The sequence below is a fragment of the Amblyomma americanum genome, chromosome 3, assembly GCF_052857255.1.
Source record: "Amblyomma americanum isolate KBUSLIRL-KWMA chromosome 3, ASM5285725v1, whole genome shotgun sequence".
Classification (NCBI taxonomy): Eukaryota; Metazoa; Arthropoda; class Arachnida; order Ixodida; family Ixodidae; genus Amblyomma; species Amblyomma americanum.
Genome location: NC_135499.1, coordinates 82,305,829 through 82,332,690, shown reverse-complemented (window position 1 = coordinate 82,332,690; position 26,862 = coordinate 82,305,829). Strand labels below are relative to the sequence as shown.

Sequence of the window (26,862 nt, the reverse complement as noted above, 5' to 3'; positions counted from 1 at the left end):
ACCACGTTATGTTAGCTAACGGGTAATTTCTTTAGGCTTCCAGATGGACCTGGTGATTTTTATCGAATAAGTGTGCTGTGCGGAGATGAGATTGAAAAAGCTGTCCTAGCGATAGACAGCAATTCTTACTAGAATCCTGCTCATGACGCGGTTACTGCTGATGGTGCGAACGACATATTGAAAGCACCTGAGAGCAAATTCCTAGCTGCAATTTTGTCAGTGGCGCTGAAGTGATGAAACAGGAAGAGGAAGTTACTCAGAGAACCCTCTGCTGATGGGGGCTTCAATGGCTGACACAGGCAATAGTGCTGTGCCATTAGGACAGAACAAGAGGTGTGACAGGATGGAAAATGAAATCTGGAATGTGCATCAGCCAGCTGTTGTTGCCACATGCAACTCATAATGGGCGGTTTTGGTTTACTTGTTAGATTGGAGGCATATTATATTGCAAGGTTTCTGTGAAAGCATTTACCGAAGACAGCTGGGGCCCTTAGTCCAGTCCCTCGGTGCTTAGGACTGCACTGTGCAGGACACTGAGCAGCCATAAATGAGAAATGCCAATGCTTCAAGACCATCATCATCATCAGCCTGACTACACCCACCGCAGGGCAAAGGCCTCTCCCATGTCTCTCCAATTAACCCTGTCCTTTGCCAGCTGCGCCCACCCCATGCCTGCAAACTTCCTAATCTCATCCGCCCACTTAACCTTCTGCTGCCCCCTGCTACGCTTGCCTTCTCTTGGAATCCACTTTGTTACCATTAAGGACTGGCGGTTATCTTGCCTTCGCATTGCATGCCCTGCCCAAGCCCATTTCTTCCTCTTGATTTTGACTAGGATGTCACTAACGCGTTTGTTCCCTCACCCCTTTTGCCCACTTCCGATCTCTTAACGTTACACCTATCATTTTTCTTTCTATGGCTCGCTGCGTTGTCCTTAACTTAAGCTGAACCCTTTTCGTTAGCCTCCACGTTTCTGCCCCGTAGGTGAGCACCGGTAAGATACAGCTGTTGTACACTTTTGTCTTGACGGATATTGGTAACCTGCTATTCATGATCTGAGAGAACCTGCCATATGCGCTCCATCCCATTCTTATCCTTGTAGTTATTTCCCTCTCATGATCCGGATCAGCTGTCACTACCTGCCCTAAGTACGTATTCCTTTACCACTTCCAGACACCAAGATACCATGATGCAAAGTTCAGCCAGGGTTAATAGATGCAAAAACCAAGCGTTGCCTTTGCATTCATAACTGCTTCACAAGTTTCCGCCTGTCATGAGACGCAGCTCAGGAAGCACTGCGAAAGTTACTAAATAGATGTATTTTTTTTGCACTTGACGCCTGTTGCCGGTTTTCCCCAACAAACCTGCACAAAATGCACACCATGGGAGCAAACGGTCTGAAAGTTTTCTTTTCCATGTTCCCAGAACAAAAATGAAGAATTCTGGGTGCGCATCAGTTTGTTTTGTTGAGATATAAAATTCAGGTCACAAGAGTTGAAGGGCCGCTAGCCGTCCTGTCATCTAAAATTTGCAGTAAGCCTGCACTTGATGCGCATTTTGCCTGGAATCTGCAGTAGCAGAAATTTTTTGGCAACGGTCATTAACAAAGGAGTTAAAGTTGTTATAAGCAAGCGATTTTGCCATGCTTTTTTCCACCGTGCCCTCTTCGAGGCGGTTTCCCTTGCATGCTGGACAGTAGTCTCCATGTGCGAAGTTTCCCAAACTTCTCTTTTTGCCGCCTGGCTTAATCTCTGCGATGCTCCCGGGCTCTTGCCGCCATGTGCGTGTCATCTCAAACTGTGTTGTAGTGTGTTGGACTTTGTGTGAAACACTTGTCAGAATAGCAGAGTAGTGGAGCCAATTTGCCATTTGCTCGTGAATCAGAATGGTGGACCATTGAAATGCTTTGGGCTTTTCCAGTCACTGGCGTGCCTTGGACAGAGTAGGGCAGCTAGATTGGCTTTGTCGAAAGGGAGTGCGGATAGGCTTTCATTTGAATTTGCACGTTTTAGTGCGCATGTGTCTCTGGTATTTTGCAGAGACCAGAGAGAGTGATTGATTTTGTGAAATTAGCCTAGCCAAGCAGGAGAGACAATGGCTGCCAGCATTAGGCAAAGTTTGCAAAAAAAAAAAAATAACTACATGGAGAAGTTGCATTTACTACACTGATTGGCATTGCTATGGTAGTTTAATATCAGTTGCAGCATCTGCACAGAAGCTTGTTATGCAGGTGGCTTACAAAAAAAAAGGCTCTATTGGGAAACTAGGGTCATTTGATTCTAATGAAGGAAGAATAATTTTAATTGGTTAATTCATGCAGTTCCTCACTGTATTAAAACTTCATGCTTCCATGTGAAAAGTAGACCCAAAGTTTGCAGCCTTTGTTGCTAGAAGCGGCTAAGTATAAATATTGAAGAAGTGCTGATTAATCAAAGTGTTGTTTTGTTATGCTCAACATTGGAGTGAGAAATGCACCTCACAGCTGCAGAGTGGTGAAGTAATTGGCTGTGCACTTGTGAAAGCCCATTGCCACTTACTGCCTGGCAGAATTTTAAGCCAAAGCCTTGCACATCTTCAGGTGCAGTTCAGTTCCCTGCATCTTGCAATATCCGTTACAAACATGTGAGTTGGGATGCATTGGAATTTTTCTCCTCGCAGAAACTCATGACCATGAAATAGCTGTAGAAAAAAAAAAAAGGTTACAGTATTGCTGAAGTGAGAAGTCATTACAAGGTGCACAAGGATGAGGATTTTGAGAGCTCACAGGTGTAGCCTTACGATGTTGCGCTCATTTGTATGCTTTATGTGTAACGAGGTGCCGCAGCCAATTATTTGTTATTCTTGAAGCATTTTTCATCTCTAGGTAATTAAAAACTCCTGGTAAATCACAACAAAGCTGAGTTGGTTTTGCAGAATTTTAATTGAGCTAAGGAAACTGTGTAACTGTGTTTCTGCGCCTTAAGCCTGTTTAGAAAAGTAGCGAAAGCTGAAGTGTTTTTGCGTTGTGCCCAGCATCGTGTTCAGTCTCAGGCAGAACAGGGTAATGCTTCACTTTGCGGTCAGTTTGTTCATTTTGTCACACATAGGTGTCTGGTATGTGCTACAGTGCTGAGCTGTAAAATTCTAGCTAGCTTTGATTCTTTTTGAACCAGGTTCATGAGAACATTGGCCTTTGTTAACAGAAGAGCTCATTGACGGTGTGACTGAATTTTCGACCACTTCATAGTTGCTGGGTGCAGTATTTTGCCCACGCTGCCAACAGTGGTACATTCTTCTTGAAAGTGGGCTGCAGTCTTTTACACATCTTACACTGCTGCCCACATGATGGGTGCTTGAGCCTTGGTACTCAGTCTGTGGCCCGTTGGCATTTTGTATGGCAGGTATTCATGTGACATCATGGGCACCATTTTGTGGTTCATTGCACAGCTTCGAAGGTGCTGATTAGATATGATTAGATATCATGGTTAATGGCAATAAACGTTTCTAAAACTAAACTAATATCTTTCACTCGCCGTACAGCTCGCATTCCAACCACTTATATTCTAAATGACAATACTGTGGAACTAACATCAACATACAAGTACCTTGGGGTGCACCTTCAGTTTGACCTAACATGGCATCACCATATCGACCTCACCCTAGCATCTGCTAACCGCTCACTTGGTTTTCTTAAACGTAACCTCAGATACGCCCCTATACACGTTAAAAAGCTTGCTTATATAACTCTAATACGCCCTAAAATCGAATATGCTGCGGCCATTTGGGACCCTATTCAAGCCTACGTTATCACTAACATTGAATCCTTGCAAAACCGTGCTGTTCGTTTCATATTTTCAGACTACTCACCCTTCACAAGCCTTTCAGCATTAAAAAAACGTGCCGAACTGGAAGATTTGTCATATCGCCGTAAACTTGCTCGCTTAACCCTTTTCCATAAGCTTTATCACCACCCATCCCTTCGCCATGATTTGTTTCAGTCACCTGATGCTCTCTTTCCACGCCGGGATCATCCTTTCAAAGTTAAACGCGTAAACTGTCATTCATCGTCTTATGCCAATTCATTTATTCCCCGTACTATCACTGAATGGAATAGTTTGCCATCAGTCATCGCCACAGAAACTGACAATAAAAAATTCCAAGAGCTTCTTCGCTGTGACGGAAATGTGTAAATGTTTGCTGTTTTTGTTAGTGTTCAATTTTTCTTTGTGTGATGCCTTATGTTTTAATTAGCGTTTTTTTTTTTTTACACTTGTTGAAATGTATCGCGATTACTTATGATTGTACCCCCCCCCCCCCCCCATGTAATACCCTCTTCTGGAGGGCCTTTAGGGGTAACTTGAATAAATAAATAAATAAATAAAATGGCGGCCACGACGACGGTGCAAGCTTCCTGTGATGGCCAATGCCTTCTTTCTTTTGGGTGGCGGGAAGACTGTGTCTTTTCTTCATTTTGATAGGAAAAGAAACCTGCAATGCTAGAACAGCATTGCTAGCATTGTTATTATTTTTACTCATTCATTCCATTTAGATCATACTGTTATAGGAAAGGGTGAAAGTGAGGTGCAACAAATATAGGAACATGCAAATGTAGGCACAGAAACTTAAATGAAGAATAAAGAAAAGACACTGTCGCCACTTCATTTTAATAGCATGGGGGCTGAGAAATTTTGTTTGGAAATATTGAGAATAGACTGGTTTCACCACGCTCACTGCGCAAGTGCACAGCCTGAGTAGTGGCCACGATATGTGTGGTCCTCTCTGCTTTATTGCTTCTCCTAAGCTGGAGGCAGCTTTGGGCCAGACACCTAATCTAGGCACGTTGTAGCTTATCGCAGTGACTTTTGCCCCTGGGTGTTTCCCCTGGTACACTCGGAGGTTAATATCTTACCAGATTGCCGTAAGTACACATCATAGACGTGCTTGTTTTTAGTCACTGAGATATTCTCTCTCTGATGACGTGAGACATAAATCCCCTGGTTGAAATTTGGAGTTCCACTAGGAATATATTCATTCATTCCTCCAAAATGAACTGACTCTGGTCTGGAAACCAGTCATTTGATGCGAATCGCCGTTGCACTGCTCATAGTTGCATGCATTATTGCGCTTTCCCTATTTCCGTCCATGCATAGTGACCAGCCAGCTCTGTGAAGTGCTGCAGCTACTGGCTTCGCCTGTGGCAGCAGGTACAACATGCAACTTTTGGTGAAATCGGTCTGTTCACGTTGAACCATGGCTACGAGGGCGGACATGATCTTGTCTGAGGAAAAATGCATTATTGCCTAATTACCTTGCCTGAATTATTGCCTGAATACCTTGTAGTTTGTCTTCGTGTCTTGCATAGTTATAGTTTGTGGGACATCAAGCATTGTTTGTCATTTTTAGCTGGAGTGGTATTCTTGGAGCGGTGGATGACTTTGTGCAACCTCCTGGTATGCCTGCAGAGTTATTTTGTGCCATTTTCAAAACTCTCTTTTGAAAATAGGGTTCGTCACGGTTTTCTGCTGTAAAATTTCTCACCGAGGGAGCAGTCTCCCCATATCTACCTCTGCTAATTGTGCCCCTGAATAGTCGGCTTTATGCATCTATAGCACAAATCAGTGGCGCTCAGCCCATAGATGATATAGCAGTCATTCTTTCAGAGCGTCGTTCCTCTGTTAATTTCCACTGCCTGTGTTCACCAGCAAAGCCTTGTTGTGCCCCACCTGAGCCCTTGCTGAGTGGCCTTGTGCTTTGCCGCAGGAAGAAGGCTCTTCTCTCTCGGCCAGGATGACGTTGACACTGGACCCGCTGACACAGATCAACACTTACCGGTCCTTTGTGTCCATGCTGGAGGATCCAGCTGCAAGTGAGTTGACGACATACCACGTTTTCATTTTGCTTGACGTGTTCAGCGCTTGCACCATAATGAAATAACTTTGTCGCAGTGCTCTTCTAATGCTGTCACTCAGAGGGGAAAGCACATGTAATTGTTCTTGGCGGTATTCACATATGGAACAGGAGCTGAAAGGTCTCCACAGTGAGCTGTGGAGAGGAAAATGGTGGGTGTAACACTAAGACACAGAGAGCAGAATGGGTGAGGGAACAAACGTGAGTTAAAGATGTTATAGTAAAAAAAAAAAATGCGCTTGTGCAGGGCATATAACGTGAAGGCTGGATAACTGATGGTCATTAAGGGTAAGGGACTGGATTCCAAGAGAAGGCAAGCGTAGCAGGGGACTGCAGAAAGAGGTGGGTGGATGAAATTAGGAATTTTTCGGGGACAAGGGGGCCGTATTTGGCACGGGACAGTATTAATTAGAGAGACATGGGAGAGGCCTTCGTCCTGCTGTGGACTTAGGTGCGCTGATGATAATCCTTGCACCATCAGAGATCCTTAATCATTAATATATTTACAGTGTGCGTGTGTGGCATGGACTGTTTTTCGTTTAAGTGAGAATGAGGGATGTCGGGTGACAATGTGGTGAGCCATTTGACAGAACAAGTCTGCTTGTGCCAGGCCAGAGCTACCCTAGGCATGTGTGCTGATGTAGTAGTGGAGAAAAAGATGATTCCGTGGCATTGTGCTGCAATTCGTCAGTGCTATGAACACTCCAGAATCAAGTCTGCCCGTCAAAGGCTGCTGTGTAGAGACATGATGTAAGATGTGTTATGCTGCAGATATTTCAGAATATTTCTCTCGTTGGTCGCCTTTTCTTGCATGCTCTTTATGCATTGGCTATGCTGGAATTACTGTTTCTGCACTAGAATTTTTGTTTTGTGTTGCCTTTCAAGCACATCTGTGCAGCCTTCATTCGTATGTGCTTTGTGTGGTGCTCAAGCGAATGCAAAGTCATCCTGTTGTGGAAACTAACTCGCTTTTTTTTTTATTTCAGAGGATGAGAGTAAGCTGAAGGCAGTTCAGGAGCTAAGTGAGGAGCTTGAGGTGAGTTTAGTTGCCGTCTGCATTAGACTAGTATTTTCGTGCACTCATGTGGGACACCTTGTACAGCTACTGTATTTACTCGCATAATTTGCACACTTTTTTAAAAATTAGGGCTTAAAAAAGGTGATGCACAAATTATGCGCAGATTTTGGGAACATGCCCTAAAATAAACTCTCTAAGGTAATAACACGCAATACCTATATACCATGTATTGCCACTTGTATGTTGACCCCCGGACTTGCACCCCTTGCTTTCCAGAGAAAACATGACTCAAAATATAGGATGCATACCCGTTCCCGCCCTGCCCCAAGTTCTGTAGTTCCCCGCGGGATAGTAGGATGGTGTGTGTGCAGCTGAAAGCAATAAATGCGCAACGATACAGTCACAAAGCCAGCAGTGAGAGGGAAATGGAGATAACAGACGCTAAACTGGTGACCTGGCATGCGGCCAAGCTGACTAGTGGCAAACCAAGCAGCAATTGGTTTTTAGTTTCGGACTCTGGTATGTGCCGGTGGTTACTGTAAGTTTGCACTCACAGCTGTTGGTCCGGGAAAGTGACCGCCAGCACCAGAGAGCTGGCTGAACGCCACGCAATCCTTGCCCTCGCCACTCACACCTCTCGTAGCTGCACATGGTAACACAGTCGCGCTGATTTTCCCAAGCCTGCCTTGCACGCACCTGCAGGCACTGTAGTGGTCTGGCACAGCAGGGAGCAGAAAATGTGCGAGTAGAAATTTTTTTCAAAAACTCAGGTGATATATTTAGGGGTGCGCAAATTACGCGTTGGCGCAAATTATGCGAGTAAATACAGTAAATAGCGTGCCATGCAAAGTGCTTTGCCATGTTAAATCTTTCTTGGAGTATCCTTGAATTGGTTGATCTGATTAATGCAGTTGTACACTCATTTATTTCTTGTTAGGCATGCATTTTGGAGTCATAAGTTGACTTGTGGCTGATGATGTGTACCATGTAGGCTTGCTGATGAAAAGGGATTGTTATACCCCTGTCACACGGGCAATCTCAGGGCCATTGAGTCAGTAGCCATTGAAATTTTTGAGGGCCATCCAGATGCTGCCACACTGTAAATTTTATTTATTTATTTGATTCCTCAAGGGTCTCATGTTGAGACATTAGATGAGAGAGTGGGCGTTAAAAGGATAAAATTCAATAGAAATCACAATGAATTGTTATCGATGAGCCGCTTGAATATTACTGGGTAATGATTATTGGGGGAGTAGTGAGCATGATTTCCGACAGATGGCTCGAGGGGTAGCACCGTTGAGTAAAATTACGGAATGAAGCAGCATGAAACAAGTGAATGTTGGAGTAAGCACTATTTTTAATTGAAACTTTGCTCTGAAAAAGCTATTGACATACTTCACAGTTCGGCACAATCTAGAGAGAGCAATTGCGGGGCGACGGGGGACAGCAATGTGCTCATCATTTCAGAATTATTTACTTTCACCGCCGAGGCTACCACAGATCAGTGACTATCTTTGTCGTGTTCATAGCTACTCTCATTGCAGCATTTGTGTCGCATTTGTTGGTTGCGGTTGTCGCAAAGTGCGGTAAGAGGCACGAACAGGAGAAACGAAGTGGAATGCCGTGGGAATGCAGTGGATAATGTATTATAAAATTTTGTCATTGAATTGAAAAAGTAATTTTTTTTTATTTCGAGTTTTAAGTCTAGTTGTTTCAATGTATGGTGATTGCAGGGCTGTTCTCAATGGCCTTTGAAATTCCAATGGCCATTTGCAAACCTCCATTGAGTTGGTGTCCATCGAGTTCAATGGTCATTGAAAATGTCCGTGTGGCACTGGCCTATATCCATTGAGGTCTATGTCCATTGACTCAGCGGGCATTGAAACTGCTCATGTGACAGGGGTATTAGACACATGAATTGCCTGGGTGTGGTGTCCCTGGAAAGAGAAGCTTAGTTGCTGCAAGGCTGAGACGTGGGTCCCCAGTGAAACTTATGCCACTGAAGACATGCAGAGGGGTAACCAGCCTTGGCATGGCTGCTTTAAAGATGCTCAGAAAGTGAACACAGTTATTCATTCATTTACACAATGTTTTGATGGCATGCAAAATGGTAAAAAAAAAAAAAGAGTGATAGGCACTGAGGCACATCAGATCATTGCAAGGCACCTAATGTTTTTGAAAACCACTAAGGAATTGCCATTTGTAATGCTTGTGGGTTGGACAGCGTGGGCTGCTCGTAAGGCAAGAGAGCGCCTGCTTGCCATTGGGGTTTGTCCATTGCTGCAATGACGCTGTGAAAGTGTGCAGCACCATTTGACTGGATGGTAATGTTTGTACTAATGCAAAGGGGGCAACCGTGGCCGAGTGAGGGAAGCACCATGCGGAAAACCAAATGCGGCGGGAGCACGTGGTTTTCCCGTGAGCACCCCATCCAGTATGCGTGTTTGCGTGAGTATAGCAGGGTGCAGTGATACTACAAGGGTTTGCTGTGGTGTCCGTGTCGCAGACCATTGTCACGTCGGTGCACTACCCAACGTTCCTGGACCATGCGATGCGGGTGTTCCTGCGCATCCTCCAGGAGGGCAAACCGCAGTTCATTGCCGAGCACAACATGCAGGTGAGAGCCATTGCTGCACCAGAGGTGGGTTTTTGTTTGGCTGACTGTTGACCGCTTGGAGTGCGCCATGTATGCGTGCTGTTTCGTCTTCGGCCCATTAGCATGATCTGCTGTGGACGTTAAGAAGGGACGGGAGTTTTGAAGTTCCGCTCATGGCATTGAAATTCGGTGTGCTTATTGGAAAATACACTCAATGCGTAAATACGAAGATTCACTGAAAATTCCTAGGTAGTTTTCACATTATAGATTTTTGTAAGTTTATATAATGCACTCATTAGTAATGGAAAATTAGTGATGGCATGAAGAAATGAGAAAGTAATTGAAAAATATAGGAGCATCACTGCATTAAAAAAATTATCAAGGAACACAATGCATCAAACCGCATGAAAGTCAGTGATGCCATTGTTGTGCTGCGCTTTCTGCAAGCCGTGCAGTCAGGTAAAAAATAATTTTGAGAGAACTGGCATTTTCACGCAGATTTCAGCCAGTTTTGTGCTACCTACTGTTAAAAACATTTTAAAGTTCTGAGCTGTTTTTGGGGAAAATTTTATGAGATATAATTCGAAAGAACCTAGATAAGAAATGTAATGTTTTGTAAAATTTGATTTTTTTTTCGGGATTTTTGAGATTTGAAAGTTGTGTTTTCCCCTTAGGGAATACCAAAGATGACTTTGTTCAATTCTTTTTCCAAGTAAAAATTGATTCTCTCGTTCTTTCTGGCTACATTGACGTTTTTTTCGGTGGCAGAAAATATATCTTTTGCTGACAGAGTTGGGTTTAAAAATTTTCTTGTCACATGATTTCAAACTCATCACATAGACTCCGAAAAGGGCTCTGTAGATCACCATTAAAATGGAATGGTAGTGTAGCATAGCCTCTGGGATCTGCGCAAAAAAAATGCACTGCAGTTTAATTGCAGCAACAGCTGCTATTGGTGACACCTCATGAAAGGTCTGTTGGTACATTTGTCATTAGGACGCGGCATTTTGCCGACGCAGGCCAACTTCAGTACATCCTCAGTGTTGTTTTTATGTTGGTAAGAGCTGAGCACAGATCAGCTTGAGGTGGACATGGCACCCTGGGCGTGCGCGCATTGAAAATATTGCAAAAAATGCGCACGGCATACAAAGAGTGATGTTTCTGTCAGTATTTGTGAACCATCCTCTCAATTGCGCAGCTGAACAGTCTTCGTTTTGCATGTGCCAAGCACTGGTTTAAGGGGGGGGACGTGGGGATCAGGTCGCGAAAATTGCAGAAAAAATAATTTTTGGAAACCACGCGTTTCGGTATCTGCAACGCCTAATCTACATTGTATCAAAATGGTTTCGCTAAAAATGCACTAAAAGTGCCCGAAAAGATTTAATTTGTCAGTGCGCAGGGTGAGAAAATAGTTATAAATCGTGCAAAATCACCACAGTTCGTGGAGCCATACCTCGTCTTTCCCGCCACCGAGCACCGCCATCTTGGTATCGTTTGAAAGCTTAAAGTTTTGCCGTTTTGTTTCTGAATTCTTCAGTCGTTGCCATCTTGTAACAGTCGCACAAACACAAAAGAAGCGCGGGTATTCCAGGGCTGGTCACACGGGCCCTCTGATGAAAACGGGCCTCCGATTGGCTGCCGGTCTGAAAGGCGGTCTGATAGACCTTACTACGAACATAGTTGCGACGTCCAAGGTTGACCTTGGGTTTGATACGAAGAATGCGCTCCGAAAGGCCCCGGAACTTTCAGATTCGGCTATCCTAGGGTTCAGAAGGGAGTGTGCCACTTTCGTGAAGAACTGCGCCAAAAAGATTGCGGAGAGGTCGCCGTTGAAGTTCAAGCTAGCGAGGGGATCGTCATCTCTGGATCCTGCTCACGCGCTAACGGGGCACTAATGGATGATAGGAAGAGAAGCTGGCCGGGCGATGCGGTCCTACAAACATGTATGCTCCCTAACCTCGTCGCAAGCGGCATTGAAAAATTTCAATAGGAGCACGCATCGACTGGATGCCCTTTGGGCAGGCATCTGTGGTTCGAACAAAGAACTGTTCACATTTGTGAAGGTGAGTCTGTTTCTTTAGCACGGAAATGCGTCTGTTGAGCGGAGATTTTCTATTAGCAAGGAATGCCGTGTTGAAAACCAGAAGGAGCAATTTTTGGTCGCCCAGCGAATCGGGTACAACACCGTAATGTCGGCAGGTGGAGTTGCCAACGTTCAGCTGACCAAGAGGATGCTCCAATTGGTCCGTGGGACGAACTCGCAGTGGAAAGAAGAGCTGGAGAGGACGAGAGTAGAAAGGGCCGATGCACTGAGGAAGGAATGGGAAAGGAAGCGTGCCGCCGCTTCTGTGAAAGAGCTTGAGCTGAAAAAACAAAGTGTTGGCTGACACCAAGATGCAAGTGTCCCTCATCCAAACGAAAATAAACTCTCTAAAGCAGTGAAACAACATGCATGAACTTGAGGTTCATGCACGTTTGGAAAAAAATTAGTGTGCTAATATTCAGCCTAAAAGTCGCTCTTTATGCCAAGGTTTAAAACCATGCAGGGCTTGAGGTGTAATTTCCAGTGTTACTTTGAGGTTTGTCGCTCTTTCACTTCTACAAACTAAGGTTTCTATGACCTGCAGTTCGTCTGCATAGACTTGCTGAGAGAGAATCGCACTTGTGACGCTAAAGTTCAGGTCCCACACCATTGCGGTTGCTATAAGTAGATAGAAATATCTCACATTTGTAAATATTTGTTTCCGCATGCATCTTCCTTTTAGTTTGTATTTGAAAATGTTTAGATCGATTCGTACACTACTCCTTACTATTGAAATAGGATTAAATTGTTGTTTTTATTTTTTAACATACTTACTGGAGAGTGATCCCATCAGGTGGCTTTTTGTCAGCTTGTTTTTGCATAAAACAAAGTACTGTGTCACTGAGGGAATTTTACAAATGCACTCAGGGAAAACCTGGAAAACAAAATTTAGAAACGTCAACTTGGTAGACACCTTGTGGACGCTAGTGGGATTTAACATGCACAAACATTGTTTTTTTATTATGATGGGGAAGGCTTGATTGCACGTAGAATGCAATAACATGCTCCGTTTATTTATGTCTGCACATGTACCTCTGGGGAAAAAAGTGCCCGCACGTGCACCTGTTTGGAAAAAAATTAGTGTGCTAATATTCAGCCTAAAAGTCGCTCTTTATGCCAAGGTTTGAAACCATGCGAGGCTTTGGGGCAAAAATAGGTGGATGGAGTAACAGCGAGGGGGGTGCTGAGTTGTACATATTGATTCCCCTGATAATTTTTTTTTCTCAACAGGTGCATGCTACAGAGTTCCACATGTACACGTGCAGACATAAATAAATGGAGCACGTTGTGTTCTGAGTTCAATCACGCCTTCCCTATCAGAAATAAACAAGCAGTGTTCTCTTGAGCTTCCTTGCGAATTTTCATACAAACTTGACATTTTTTTGCAAGTTTGGAACCTACAATCGCATTGTGTGTTCGTTCTATTCCTGCGGGAGGGCGATTCTGAAGCCGTTCGAGGTGGTATCGTAAGCTGTGACAGACGCAGGGAGGAGCTGGGGTTGGTGATGTGATCTGCTCATTCTGTTCAACGCGACTTTCCCTGCAGCAACTGCGGAAGCTCATCCTGGAGATAATCCATCGCATCCCGACCAATGACCACCTGCGGCCCTATGTCAAGCAGGTCCTGAGCCTGATGTTTGAGCTGCTCAAGGTGAGCAGCATCCCGCATCTACTGTCTGCCTTCACTCACTTGTGGTGACCACCGCCTTCTCGATCAGTCTGCCTGGCATCTCTCTGTGCACCGGGGCGCGTTTGCTTGCTGACGTGTACTCTGAACAGGAATAGCCGTCACGGTGGCTGTGTGGTTATGGCGCTCGGCTGCTGGCCCGAAAGACGCGGATTCGATCCTGGCCGCGGCGGTTGAATTTTGGTGGAGGCGAAATTCTAGAGGCCCGTGTACTGTGTGATGTCAGTGCACATTAAACAATCCCAGGTGGTCGAAATTTCCAGAGCCCTTCACTACGGCATCCCTCGTATACTGAGTCGCTTTGGGACGTTAAACCCCCATAAACCACAAAGCAATCTGAACACGAATATGTCTTTATAGTAGTAAAATGGGAGTAAACTGTCCTCTAATGCTGTGCTCTAGTGGACAGTTTACTCCCTTTTTAATCCTTTCTGTTTAGAATGTACTGCTGCAGCATTGGTCAGTGTTGCACCTGCGGGGCGGCATCTTAACAGAACTTGTTTTATTTCTGGTTGCTGGCCGCCTTTTCTTTTTTTCTTTTACAACAAAGGTAAAAGTGTAAAAAAAAGGTAAATGGGTAAATAACAAAAATTTAGTAATGCGGCGGGCTGTAGTGGAAATAAATATTGTTGTCCCTCCGGCTTATTCAAAGGTACATACTTGTACAAAGAAGACTGGGAGAAACGAAGTAACATATAAGACATGTGTACTAGAGCGCAACTTCCAACTACTTTATTTATTTTCCAATGAGCTGCATTTATTATATCGAGGGTGGTAACAGAAGGTCGAAAGGCAATCGCGTGTGTGATTAAAGTCATCATACAGCCGTCAGTTGTGATATCCGAAGCCAGGGATCAACATGTCTAAATTTTGATACTAAAATGCACAGAGCGAAATGTTTTTTGAAATCCATGGAGTGGGCGAGGGAAGTAGGTGGTGAGGGAACACATTGTAGGAAAAGTAGGGTTAAGAATTAACCCAAATGCAAAAACAATACTGAACGTGGCTGGTTGGTGATCACGGAACATGATAAGAGCCTCTGGCTGGGCTGTAAGAATAGGATGGGAAGCTTTAGCCATGCGTGCATGGATGTGAATGATTATGCAGAGGGAGGATGTTAGGGATTGATTGCTTGTTTGTTGGCCTGCTGGTTAGCAGTGTTGGCTGTGAAGGGTCAGCATTGTTTGTGTGACCATTTTACTGTGAATGGTGAGCGGGGTTGGGCAGAGTTTGATGATGCTTGGAACAAAAATACAATAAACTTGCGCCAAAAACTGCAGACAGTAAACAGCTAGCAGAGCAGCAGTTAATGTAGAGAACAACAGAGCCTTTATCCAAATTCCACTGCTTGAAGTGCCAGTGATCACGCTGCTTTTATGCGCAACTTTTTGAGTAGTTATTTATTGGGGGTGAGCAGTGCACTATGGAAGTGGGTTAGTCATAACAAAGGTAAATAATTGCTTCTTGTCACGTCATAAAATTCATAGAGCTAAGCTTACCAGCTTGCGCATTAATCGGTGAAAGCTGTTGTAGTTTTTGTTTGGCCATTTGGCCCGGGGCCGTGGACTAAGCACTTAGAAACAAGAATAAAATTTTGTCTTCCAGTTCTGTAAGCGTTTCCATCTTTTTCTCTAATGTATTACATTTTGTGCCTTTGAAACCGCTGCCAGCGAGGCCATGCACTTAGCCTGTAAAGTTGTTCTGTGAACGCGCTCCAACCTGAGTGATCTCTTCTGCAAGTGACACTTCACTTGAGACGTTCAGATTTGGCAAAGTGCACTTATAGCAGGTGACACTGTTCAAAAATGCATTTCACTTGCCTGCTTCACAGGTGTATAAGCTGTATAAGGCACATAGATCATTTGTTCTGATCCAAAGTTTTGACTCATTTATAAAATTCCGAACTAAGGCGAAGCTGTAGTGATGCTGTGAGCCCTCATTCAGACTACTCGCTCGATTTAATGATAAATTGCTTGTCAGTCTCATAATTCTGGTCACAAGCATGTAGGCTTGTCTAGCAACCTATGCCATTAACAAAACCAGGGGACCAAGTTGAACCAAACGGATGGCTCTACAAGAACAAATGCTGTCCATAAGTTGTGCATTGTGTCATGGATGACATTGCTTGTTATGCTGAGAGCGTGGGAAATTGAGACAGCCCCATGGAGGGTGGTGCTCTTACTAAGATATGTGTGTAAAGGTTCATAAAAGGCAGTGGAAGAACGAAAGGCCATGAAAAATGGTCTACACAAATTGCACTCTGCTTCGCTTTAGGATGTGGAAGGTGTACAGAATTATATGTTCCACTTTTGCTTAGTTTTGGTAGTGCTGAAGCGGACACGTTGAAGTCTGTCTGTGCACTGTGGGGTCTGCACGGAGCCTTGGATGTGATGAGAGCAAGTGCTGCAGAGGAGCTCCCGTGTGCGCGCCTTGTCTCGAGGTGCCCGGTCGAGCTTCTGTGACGGTCTGTCAGCTGATAAGATCTGACTCCTGGGCTCCGTGGCATGCCTTGCATGAACATTTCTTGCTGTCAGTTTAGCAGTACCTGTGTGAATAGCTAGAAGCTGATGCAAATTCATTGTGAAACGAGACTTACTCATTTGACCTTGGGACCATGGGTAGAGACCAGCGCCACTCCAGTACAGACAGGAGTGAAATACACATGTTGTTGTTTATCATGTTGTACGGGAGTACATTGCTATTTTTAGGATGTAGAGGATGTAGGGTGTAGTACTAGTGAACACTGCATGTACTACCAGGCTGGATTAAAATGCACACAAATATTATTTCTTCAGTGTGTATCCCAACATTAATGTTTAATCGGTTGAGAAGTATACATCGAGGATTACAGGCTCGTTTTGGTAGCAGAACCATCAGTCATGCTAGTTACTGCAGCTGAGCGTAGAAAGCAGGAGGATTGTGTTTTTTGTTTGCAGGCACTGTTAGTGTTTAAGAGACTGGAAGAGGGCAGAGCAGGTCAGGGAACAAGCGTGGGTTAATGACATCCTAGTTGAAATCAAGAGAAAGAAATGGGCTTGGGCGGGGGATGTAATGCGAAGGCAAGGTAACCGGTTTGGTGTTAAGGGTAACAGACTGGATTCCAAGAGAAGGCAAGTGTAGCAAGGGGCAGCAGAAGGTTAGGTGGGCGGATAAGATTAGGAAGTTTGCGAAGATAGGGTGGCCGCAGCTGGCAGTGGACAGGGCTAGAGAGGTGTGGGAGAGGCCTTTATCCTGCAGTGGGCATAGTCAGACTGATGATGGTGATGATGATGTGTGTGTGTGTGATGTGTGTGCTTGTGCGCGCGTGCCCGCATGTGTGCATAGGGCCTAACTAAAAATGAGAGAGAGAAATGACATGGAGTGGACTGACAAAAGATTGAACACTGCGGCTTTTTAGTTTTTATGTCAGCATGTCTCTGGCCGATTTGCTGCCTACCTGACTGACAGATAGCCTCTTTAACCAATCCGCCGGACAACTGTGCGTGGTAAAAGAAGGGAGGGGAGAATTCGAAGGGGAGCTGTGTGCTGGCTGGTGGCGGGTGAGCAGGCCACATGAGACGGTCGTGTCAGGCAGCAGAATTAAAATGCGTATCTTGCGTGCAGGTGGAAAATGAAGAGAATGTCCTGGTGTGCCTGCGAATCATCATTGAGCTGCACAAGCAGTTTCGGCCGCAGTTCAACCCAGAGGTGAGTCATGTCGTGTGCAGCGCTTGTCGCGGATTGCATGCTGATGGGGCGCTGCACAACTGACTTGAATTGTGGCATGCATTTGAGATGCCAGTGCTTCCTATCCATGCCAAGCAAAGTGCTGTTGTGAAGGGGTGCTGTTAGTAGTGTCCACTTTTCTGTTGTTGGAATAAGAACGCACGGTAAGAGCCCATGCTGTCTCTTGAGACATGCTTCCTGGCGTGTGCTTGCCACATTTCAAAGATGATACGCGGCTAACACTTTTTGGAGATGTCCCCTGGGCAGTCTGTCTCTGCCCTGAGACACAACTCGTGGCTGCAACTTCAGGAAGGAACATTTAGAATGTTTGTGGCACTTTCTGTGTGGCTGATGTCAGTGAGGGAGCATTACGTAGAACTCTTTTTTTCCTTATGTCCCTCTCTTGCAAGAGGAACTTGTGCACTGCTGCTGGTTGTTCTGCTTCTTCTATCTTTTCTGTGTTTCTTTCAGGTTCATGAAGGGGTAAGGAACCATAGCTGCTCCTCAAGCAGGGGCAGCTGTTTTTCATTTTTAAAGGCATGCGTATTAGCTGTGTGCTTAGCTTGGAGGCATCGAGGTGCGCACACCCAATTGGGTCAGTTCTATTACATGTAGGGTTCTCAGTTTTCGTAAAGTGCTACCATATAAATGTGTGTAAGGGTTGATCATATTTTTTTTCCAGATTCGAGGGCCAATTTTTGGGGTGCGGTCCATACATGCGACATGTGAAAAAAATTTTTTTTAAAGTAAAAGCACACCAATAGGGGAATGAGCGGCATTTATTCTATGTTTAATCATCACTCGTGGAGTATTCTGACCCTGAGCTGGTGCTGTGCTCCGGTGCACGCCCATCCCACAAGAAGTCGCCCAGCATGTCTGCTGTCAACGCTTCGCCGTTCTTCCTTGCTTCCATCTCTTAGCAGAGCAGCTCTTCCAGTTCGGGAAACTTGCACGGCTTGCCTCGAAAAACTCGCTTTTTGTAGCTTGTGTTCCTCAATGCATTCTTTTGGTTGCACCACCGTCGGACGCACTTCTCGGCCACATCGAATTTTCTGCCCGCTGCACGTTTGCAGTGCTCGACAGCAACTGCAATGCTCGGCGGCAGCACGCGAAAGCCACAACTACAATGAACTAACACACTACCGCAACTCCTGTGCCTTTGACAGCCACGAAAGGCTGGAGCTGGTGATACTGATGCCGATATGGATAGTGGGAGCTCGCGGCGGAGGATAAAGTTTACTATGATAATGAGCCGCGGCCTCGGGTGCCATCCGTGGGTGCCACCTGGAAGCTTCTGTGCACATGCGTCGCCTCCGCGATCGAGCTCTTTGTTGCTCGCAGCCAGAGCTGATCGCGGAGGCCACGGCGTGTGCATTTCGAAGGCTATTTCCTCATGGGTCGTGGAAAGTTTGGGTGTGGCCCTTACACGAATATTATATTTTTTTCAATATATCCTTTGCAAAAACAGGGTGCCGCCCATACATGTGTGCGGCCCTTACACGCGTTTATAAGGTAATTGTTTTTGACAAGCCTAAGTTTCATGACTCGGCCCGGAGAGGTCGTGTGTATACTTCCACGCTAGGGAACCAGTGCAGTGCCCTAATGCTTTTCGCAGCAGTGTACTTCGAGCATCACAGGGTACGATCTGCAGCCTTTCTGGACTAAGGTAGGAGCATGGTGTGCATTTTTGTGTGCTATAATCTTCTGGAAAGTGTTGCTGGTCTGATGTTGCACAGCCCATGTCATTCGGAAGGGGCCCACCAAACCAAAATTGGAGGTGTATTTTTGTGACAGTTACATAGCAGACCGTTCGAGTGGCACATCTGTCTGAAGTTTGAACTGCACTAGCCTTGTTCAATTGCTCCAGTATCTACATAGCTGTGAATTTCACTTTGAGATCATTAGAATAGTTGGCTGGGTCTTTTTTAAAGATTTGTCTGCTCTTTGGGAAGTAACTCGCAGAGCGACACTGTATGTCAAAATCAGCTGTGCCATGATTTAGGTAGACTCCATGAAGGTGATCAAGGTAAAAGTCCAAGCGGCACTGTATGGGGCCAGCCTTATTTCCACATTCAGGAACTGCCACGTACATCTCATATGTCCATTAACTTGTATGCACCACTTGTCTCAATTCTGCCCCTCTATGACTTTACGTAGCCCTTATGGCAAAAAAATCCGACATTGTCATCATCGGAAGCAGTGTACGGGGCCAATGTATGCGTTTGGGCAATGTGTGATCTGTCCTGGGCCCAGGGTGTGTCGAGAGAAAGTGCTGCCGAGGAGTTCCCGTGTGCACCTTCCCCATTAAGTGCTCACTTGAGCTACCTTGACGGTCCACCAGCTGTTAAGATCGGGCTCTGGACTGTGGGACATGTCTTGCACACCAATCCTTGCCTTTAAACTGCGAGGTTGTTATTAATGCAGAAGCATTAGATGGTGGCGCTGTAACCCTTGTGATTGCTTAAACCGGCGTGACATTATCGAAGGCTGCAAAATATGAAATGCTAACCATTAATAATCGGTACTAGTACTTACAAACTCACAACTGCACCAACACCAAAGGAATAGAATAGAATTGTAATAGAATTGGAGTAGAATTGGAATAAAATTGGAATAGAATTGCAATGTTTTTGCATTGCTCGCACGTAAGTTCCTTATTAAGGGGGGACACTGGTCTTAGACTTATTTTCCTTATTTTTAGTCCAATCCTAATGAAACTGTATCACCTTGCTCAGTTTTTTATACTGATTTCAAATATGAAATTGCTTTTTAATTAATTTGCTAGTTCCTAAGATAATTATTCTTAATTAATCATGAGTACCTCGGTACAAAAAAATGGCTCAATAAAAAATAATTTTTAACTCATGGCTACATAGTATGGTGAGTAAAGAGTGCAATAATCAGAGCAGTTTTTTCATTTCACCCTCATTAGTAATTTTACAGCACTTTGAATAGCAGCATTCAAAGTGGGAATATCATGCATAGATAAACTTTACAAAATTATAAATTCTTGAAACGTGATTGAACAATTGCGCTTCGATTATTGCATACATTGTGCCTTCAGCTTCCCTTAGCAAACACTATGACATGTCTATCTGTCCTAGACGTTGAGATAATGACGTACTAAGACAGCCAGGGGTCCAAAATTTTCATGGTGTTAAATCGCTTGCTCCTGCACAAATTGAGCCCACACAGTGATCTAAATATAATATTATGGCCAAAATACCGATTTCCTGGAGGAGAAATCTGGTAGAGTTGAAGAATAATAGCTATAGGCTCCAAAAATGTCATTTTTTTTAATTGATTTTTTGGACATTTTTTTGGTCATTTTTTGGGCCATTTGTACGTGTTTTAATCGGCTGTGGGACATCTGTTTAACATAGACCCCCTATGCAGCTCTTAGTGACGTCACTGTTTGATACAGGTGCATACACTGTGGTAGTGTCCTTCATTGGAACTGTATCTAACTGCACTGGGCGGCCGCTTTTGGCAGCTTGGAGCCTTTTATGGACAGTTAATGTCCAGCGTTAACGTTAACGTCCAAAGTTAAAAGCGCACTGAGGGCAACTCCTCCCAATTATTGTTCTCAGTGAAAATTGATTATCGGGCTTTTTCTGGGCACATTGACCTTTGCCCGGCAGTAAAAGGTGCATTTGTGGCTGAGGAAATAGCGTTTAAAAGATTTCCCTCCACTTGATTCGCTCTTGCAATGTCTACACTGAAGAGGATGGGTTGTCACTGTTTTGAAGTGAATGGCCGTGTGGCGCAGCCTCTGGGATCTGCGTCCAAAAATCCCTCGTGATGCATGCAGTTTGCTTGCAAATTCAGCTCTGGACGGCGACAACTGTAGTATTTCGTTTTCTGATCTTTTTTGTTTTGCTTATACAGTAAAAGCTCGTTAATTCGAATTCCACGGGGCCGCCAGGCCAGTTCGAATTAACCAAAATTCGAACTAATGAAAGTGAGCAAAAATGGATGCGTTTGATGCCAGGAGGGCTCGAAAAACATTTATTTAGCAAAACAATCTGTTATCATCTTCTGCTTCTTCTCTCTGAGGGCTACCGTAGTCACTCGGTCTACTAGCGTCCACTTATTTGGCTTCTCCGGACAACACCCGGAAGACAAGATTATGTCTGTCCCGAAAGCGGTGAAACCATCCTTCGGAGGCGACAAAATCTTACACATTCATGCGCAGGGCGAAATCGGCTGCCTTCGCCATGATAATTGGGCCGCTCAGTGGAATGTCTGCGCTTCTCATTTCCTTCACCCACGTGATCACAGCGGTCTCAATTTCCGGATACTTGGCTAATCGGAGCCTTTTTCTGTTGCTGGCGAAATCTTCAGCTTCGTAGGCATCCTCGATGGCCTTCCTATTTCGGACGTAGGTCGACAACGTGCTTGGTGGAATCTCCCGTGCTTTTTCGCGATTTCCACTTTGCTGGCCTTCCGTTCGTTCACCTCGCGTAAAATCGCCACTTTCTCCTTCACCGTCTTGGCGCAGTATTTCCCACGCGAACACATCTCGCGGACACAAGCTCACAGCAAGCGGCGTGCAAAACGAGGGCTAAAACACTAAAACGTCATTCCTCGAAGCAGTCGCGGCAGGAAAGTCTGGTTAGTACCTGTTCCAGCACCCTAGCGGCGCCCCGATGGTTGTGCCATCTGTCGTTCTGCCGTGAAAGCTTCCAACGATGGTTTTCAACAGCGGCGCTTGGCGGCGTGCAGTTCAAATTATGGGCGGCGGCGCCAATTTTTGAGTGAATTAACGAGCTGTTACGTGCAGAGACTTCTATGCACTGTGGACCGGACCACGATGACTATTTCGAATTATCCAAAATTTCGAATTAATGAGTTGTGAATTAACGAGCTTTCACTGTAACATCTTTGCTTTTGGTGAGAGTGGTCTCTTTGTGATTGGAACACATGCCCTATTGGTGTAGGCCAACTTCGGTTTGCCCTTATTTACTTATACTGAAAGAAAAATTTTATTTATATAGCACTGCAGACCTTAGGCCTTTGGTCCAAGCACAGGGCAAAAAGAAAAAAACGACATTCATAACATCAGTTTGTTTCTTCAGTAGTCGCAACATACCGTATATACTCGCGTAATGAATCCACTTTTTTTTTCCATAAAAGTTGACATCAGTTTGGGGGAGGGTTCATTACGTGGGAGAAAAAGTTTCAACAGATTTTTTTAGAAGGGTCGTGATTTCATATCATACCACTGTCGGTCCGTCTTTTCGCCATCAACAAAGGCACGCGGTCAGACATGTTCCTACTGCTGGTGTTTAGCATCATTCACTTTGACGCGATCCCGTAATTTTGTGGTAACCGGCGGCGCTGGCCAATCGCAGCGAGATAACGCAAACATGCTGAACACCGTCCCTGAAGGTCAGGCATGCGATTTTTACCCTAGGTTGAAAATTACACACAGGACAGTGATATGTAACACGAATGTTTAAGCCTTAGCTTAGAGCACACAACGTCTTGGCGTTCTGCCAAGTTCACCAAATGCTCTGCACCCCCCCTCCCCCTGCCCCCCTTGTAGGAGCTCTCAAAAAATAAACAAGTGTTATGTTATCTGGTGGGCAGCATCTTGGCGCACTGCCAAGGTCTGAGCAGGGCCCCCCTTCTGGCAGGAGCTGTCCTCAAAAGATAAACAAACAAGTGGTGGAAGTGGTGGGGTTATCAGAGGTGGGTAGCATCTTGGCCTGCTGCCAAGATCTGTGCTGTGGAGGTGGAAACTGAGGAAGTCGCTGCACAAGCTAAATGCTGAGAAAAAAAAAAAGTAAATTCTGGAGGACAGAAGTGGGGGCTGGGTTCATTATGGGAGTGGGTTCATTAGGTGAGTACATATGGTAAGTTGTTAATGTGTTAGCCTGATGCCCTTGTGCCATTCCCTGCTTTGCAGGCTGTTAAGGATACTTCTACCCATTGGCGGTAACATTTCCGGAAGGAAATGCTGGCAACGCCATGTGTCAGGCTAACACGGTGCCTCAATCTGTGAACTAAGATTTTGATTGTTGCTCTCGAGAATTCCTGCTCCTCCTGTGTGGTGGCCGTTCAGTCCTTGAAGTGCAGCTTTCATGATGCATAGTTACGGGCGGATGTTATTCAAGTACTCCTTGCAGCATGCTTGCTCTTGATTTGTAACGTCAAATTTCAACCAACACAGCATGAATTTTATTGGACCAATTTTTCTTTAAACAAAAAGCTAGGCTGCATTAAAACTTGCCTGGAATGGAACGGGCAGATCGGCTGCAGGTACCGTGGCCCCACCCCCCTTCGCCCATTCCCAGCTGGTGTGAGCTCTCTGTCCACTGGCAGCATGAGCCCATGTGCTTTGCATTGCCCATCCCAGATCCAGCAGTTCCTGGAGTTTGTCAAGACCATCTACAGGGAGCTGCCGAACCACCTGAATGCCATCTTTGAGCCACGCCCGCCCCTCAAGTTCAAGGACCTGAGTGAGCTGAACCTGGAGGCTGTGCTGCAGGAGACATTCACCCTCACCAATGTGCAGCTGGAGAAGAAGGGGCCTGACGGGAGTTGTGCCTCGGTTCGTTCGCCCCGCATGGAACTCCTGGGATTGGTCTCTGGCCTGGATTTTTTTTTTTTTTTGCATGTCCCTATCTGCTAATAGACAGGTGCAGCTTTATTCTGAGAGTCGAGACTTTATGACATCGAGCAAATCTTTTTAGGTGCAAAATTGCGTCACGAGCAGAACTAGTGGTGCCCTCTATTGGAGATTAGTCTAAGCCAGCCACCTGCCTGCAAAGTCCGATTTCATTGTGACCAGCCAGTCCACAGTGCAATCTGTTACTGGTGTGATCTTGACCATGAAAAATTTTCTGATGTAGTGCTTCAGCTGTTCTTTGGTCAGCTTGCAAATTGTTGTCGCTCTGATGTGCATTACATTTAAAGTATGGGTCGACCAAACCCCTCTTGATAAAAAAACATTGGAGAAGCCATCAAGGATGAAAAGAATGTATGAAAAAAGGACAACACAGACCAGAGATGCGAGCTTGTTGAGCCAAGCTGTAATGACGGGCAGAGAGGTACAGTAATAGCAGTGACAGTGGGTTAGTGCACTTCTGCTTGGCAAAATCAGACTAGTGAATTTAGGGAGGTGCACATGCATCTAGTGCGGACATTTGCAGCATGTTTTGGTTGAGTGACATCTTTTTTTTTGTTTTTGTTGTGAATTGGAGACCTGTGTTCATGGGTGGTGGGCACGGCTGATTCTAGGTTGCATACCAGCTTTAGATCCATTTTCGCTCTTTATTTGCCATTTTAATGAACTAACTTGGTTCAGTTATTTGTAGGGGTGTGCGAATATTGAAATTTTCTAATACGAATCAAATACGAATATGAAGAAAAAATGGCTTCGAATATCGAATCGAACATCGAATATCAGGTCAGCACAAAAATAAATTCAGAAAAGATAGACAAGCAAACATTGTTGCTCATATTTTTTTCAAAATAGTGTACGGCATTTGCAACTGAAATAAACAAAACGATTGTGCCTGAGCATCATATAAAAAAAAACATGATGTGCGCAGAAATGTATACTACTTAACCGAACAGCTTAACAGTATCCAACCTGTAATGTGGTCAGGCAAAATGAAATCCATAACATGACAAGACTGGAAACAAGAATAACATGATGGCTGGTAAAACCACATTAATTCGGAGTTCAAAGAAACAACAGAAATGCGCAGGTTATTCGAAGGTCGATTTATAAAATGCCCCGCGGCCCCGAAAAAAAAAAAAACCTGCAGGAAATGCGGTAGTCTTATGAGGCGGCACTATCGTACAAACACCTTATGAGCACCGAGTTTAGGCGTGCTGGAAGACATCACGAACGTAAGTGAGATGGGAACGCACATTGACGTAGGAATGGCGAGACTGCTTCTAAAAAGGAAAAAAAAATGACCAGCGACGCGTCAGTCAGTGTCTGAAAGCGGCATGGTGCTGAGATTGGACTACTGGCGAATGCGCGGGTCGACAGTTTCTATTGCCATGGGTGAGTGGCGAAGCTCGGAAGCCAAAATTACGCGGCCAGGTTATTCTTTTGATCTAGTGACCGGAGCCCTCCGAAAGCTGTCACGCCTGCCGTTACGCCCACTTAAGAGGTGCATGGGTCTCAGTGCACCATGCAATAGGCGGGATTTTTACAGGATTGCTTGCCCTGTTTTGACACCTCGACTTGCCCCTTCGGGAGCCTCACGCGAAATTCCGCAAGTAGGCTTTCCCGCATAGCGTAGTTGACCAAAACAAGATGGCGGTGGTCACGCTCGGAGAGTTAAGGTGACAGAACGAATGCCATGGGTGTGGGCATTAATTAGATAACATATTACGGGAGGATAAAAAAAATAAACACGCTTTCGCGTTGCAGTTGTTAGAAGTGAGTCAAACCCCATCTTGTTCGCAGCACGTGTGGTATGTGGGAAAGCCCACTTGAGGAATTGTGCACAAGGTCAAGCCTAGCGGCTTCGGAATGCGATCGGTCCACGCGATAAACGATGGAGAAGAAAGAGAACATATTGTTTTCTTGGAACTTTAAACTCTACATTCAGATAATTTGCCCAGATGTTGCGCTTTTGCTACAATCACAGTTATGAAGGTTGGCACAGTATACGATCGCTGCAGAGTATTTGGGAATATTTGAAAATTCACGAATATCATTTCTCGAATACGAATATGAACCGAATATGAAACATATTCGGTTCATATTTGAAATTTCGAATAATCGCAAGCCCCTAGTTATTTGTAGTGACTTCAGATGCACAGTTATTTCAAAAGACACCTAGAAGTACAAGTGTACTTGTGGAAGAATGATTGCTAGCATAAAGGATATTTCAAGGCATAAAGAATGTACTGGCAGAAGCACTTTCTTCACAAGGTGAATATTTGTTTTTTTCTGGTACTTATAGCTTTGCTGCTAAAAGCATGGCTGCCTTCTAAACAGGGCATAAGGTAAAATTTACAGAGCATTAAATTGGTGTCCTCGTCACAGTACAGTTCTTATCTTCCACTGCACACTATATCAAGAACAGTGGCTTGAGGGAATTACTTCTGCTTACCTTGTATTAAAAATTCAGCTTTGAAATTCTTGTTATGGTTGCAGCATTGCTATGCAACTTGGGTGGTGGGTTAATACCTGTAAATACTGGAAATGTGACAGTGTAGAAATATTTCTTCAAAAGCCATCTTACTCTCCTTTGGCTGGCCTGTTTAGTCCAGAAAGGTCTTGTTAAATGCCGAGGCATTTTTTGTTTCATTGTTTTAGCTAAGTTAAGACAGCCTGCCTTTATTTATTTTCTATTCTTTGCTAATGAAGTTTTTAAGGCATTGCTGGCACAGGTGACAGGTTTATTTGGGTATCTGCTCTGGTTGTTTGAGGCTGAGTTTTAAATAAAAGACCATCTCAGCAGTTTTCTTCAGAGTGTTCTCAATGGAAAATGTGTGCATTGTGCCTTTAGCAAGTGTAAAGCAAGCAGCGGTGAGTAAAGTGGGGTGCTGATTTGTAACTAGGTGGCGGGAACATTGTTCCACTGAAGCCTGGTGTGGGAAGAAATATTGCAAGGTAGTGGAGTGCTCTGTTTCAATCAACTAGCCATGTCGAAGTGATGCTGCGACTGGCAGATGTTAAGACATGCAACGCCTGCATCAGCCAGTGGCAGCGTGTCCCTGTGCATGCTGCTCTTTGTCTAGTCTTGCTGTTAAGGAAGTGCTCTAATGAATGGTGTAGCATATGCCATAGTGTGCAGGATTTTGCTCAACTTTGGAGACTAACAAAGGAAGCCACAGTGTGTTGTCTTGCAAGCTGGGGCATTGTACTGCATGGGATCTTCATATTTTACAGTTACCACAGGGTGGCACGAATG

General features: G+C 44.8%; 1 protein-coding gene across 9 annotated transcripts in view; it reads left to right on the top strand.

The window, feature by feature from the left end:
- Nipped-A (Transcription-associated protein Nipped-A) overlaps positions 1 to 26,862 on the top strand; it is a 270,630-nt gene that overhangs the window by 4,814 nt on the left and 238,954 nt on the right. For 6 of the 9 annotated variants that reach the window (XM_077657536.1, XM_077657532.1, XM_077657533.1 and 3 more), the window contains exons 2-7: positions 5,740 to 5,845; positions 6,873 to 6,922; positions 9,411 to 9,521; positions 13,130 to 13,234; positions 16,874 to 16,957; positions 23,337 to 23,564. In XM_077657536.1, the coding sequence (XP_077513662.1) occupies positions 5,767 to 5,845; positions 6,873 to 6,922; positions 9,411 to 9,521; positions 13,130 to 13,234; positions 16,874 to 16,957; positions 23,337 to 23,564 (657 nt within the window). In that variant the 5' untranslated portion in view covers positions 5,740 to 5,766. The remainder of the gene's footprint in view (positions 1 to 5,739; positions 5,846 to 6,872; positions 6,923 to 9,410; positions 9,522 to 13,129; positions 13,235 to 16,873; positions 16,958 to 23,336; positions 23,565 to 26,862) is intronic. The other 3 variants (XM_077657537.1, XM_077657535.1, XM_077657530.1) reach the window with 1 other exon arrangement.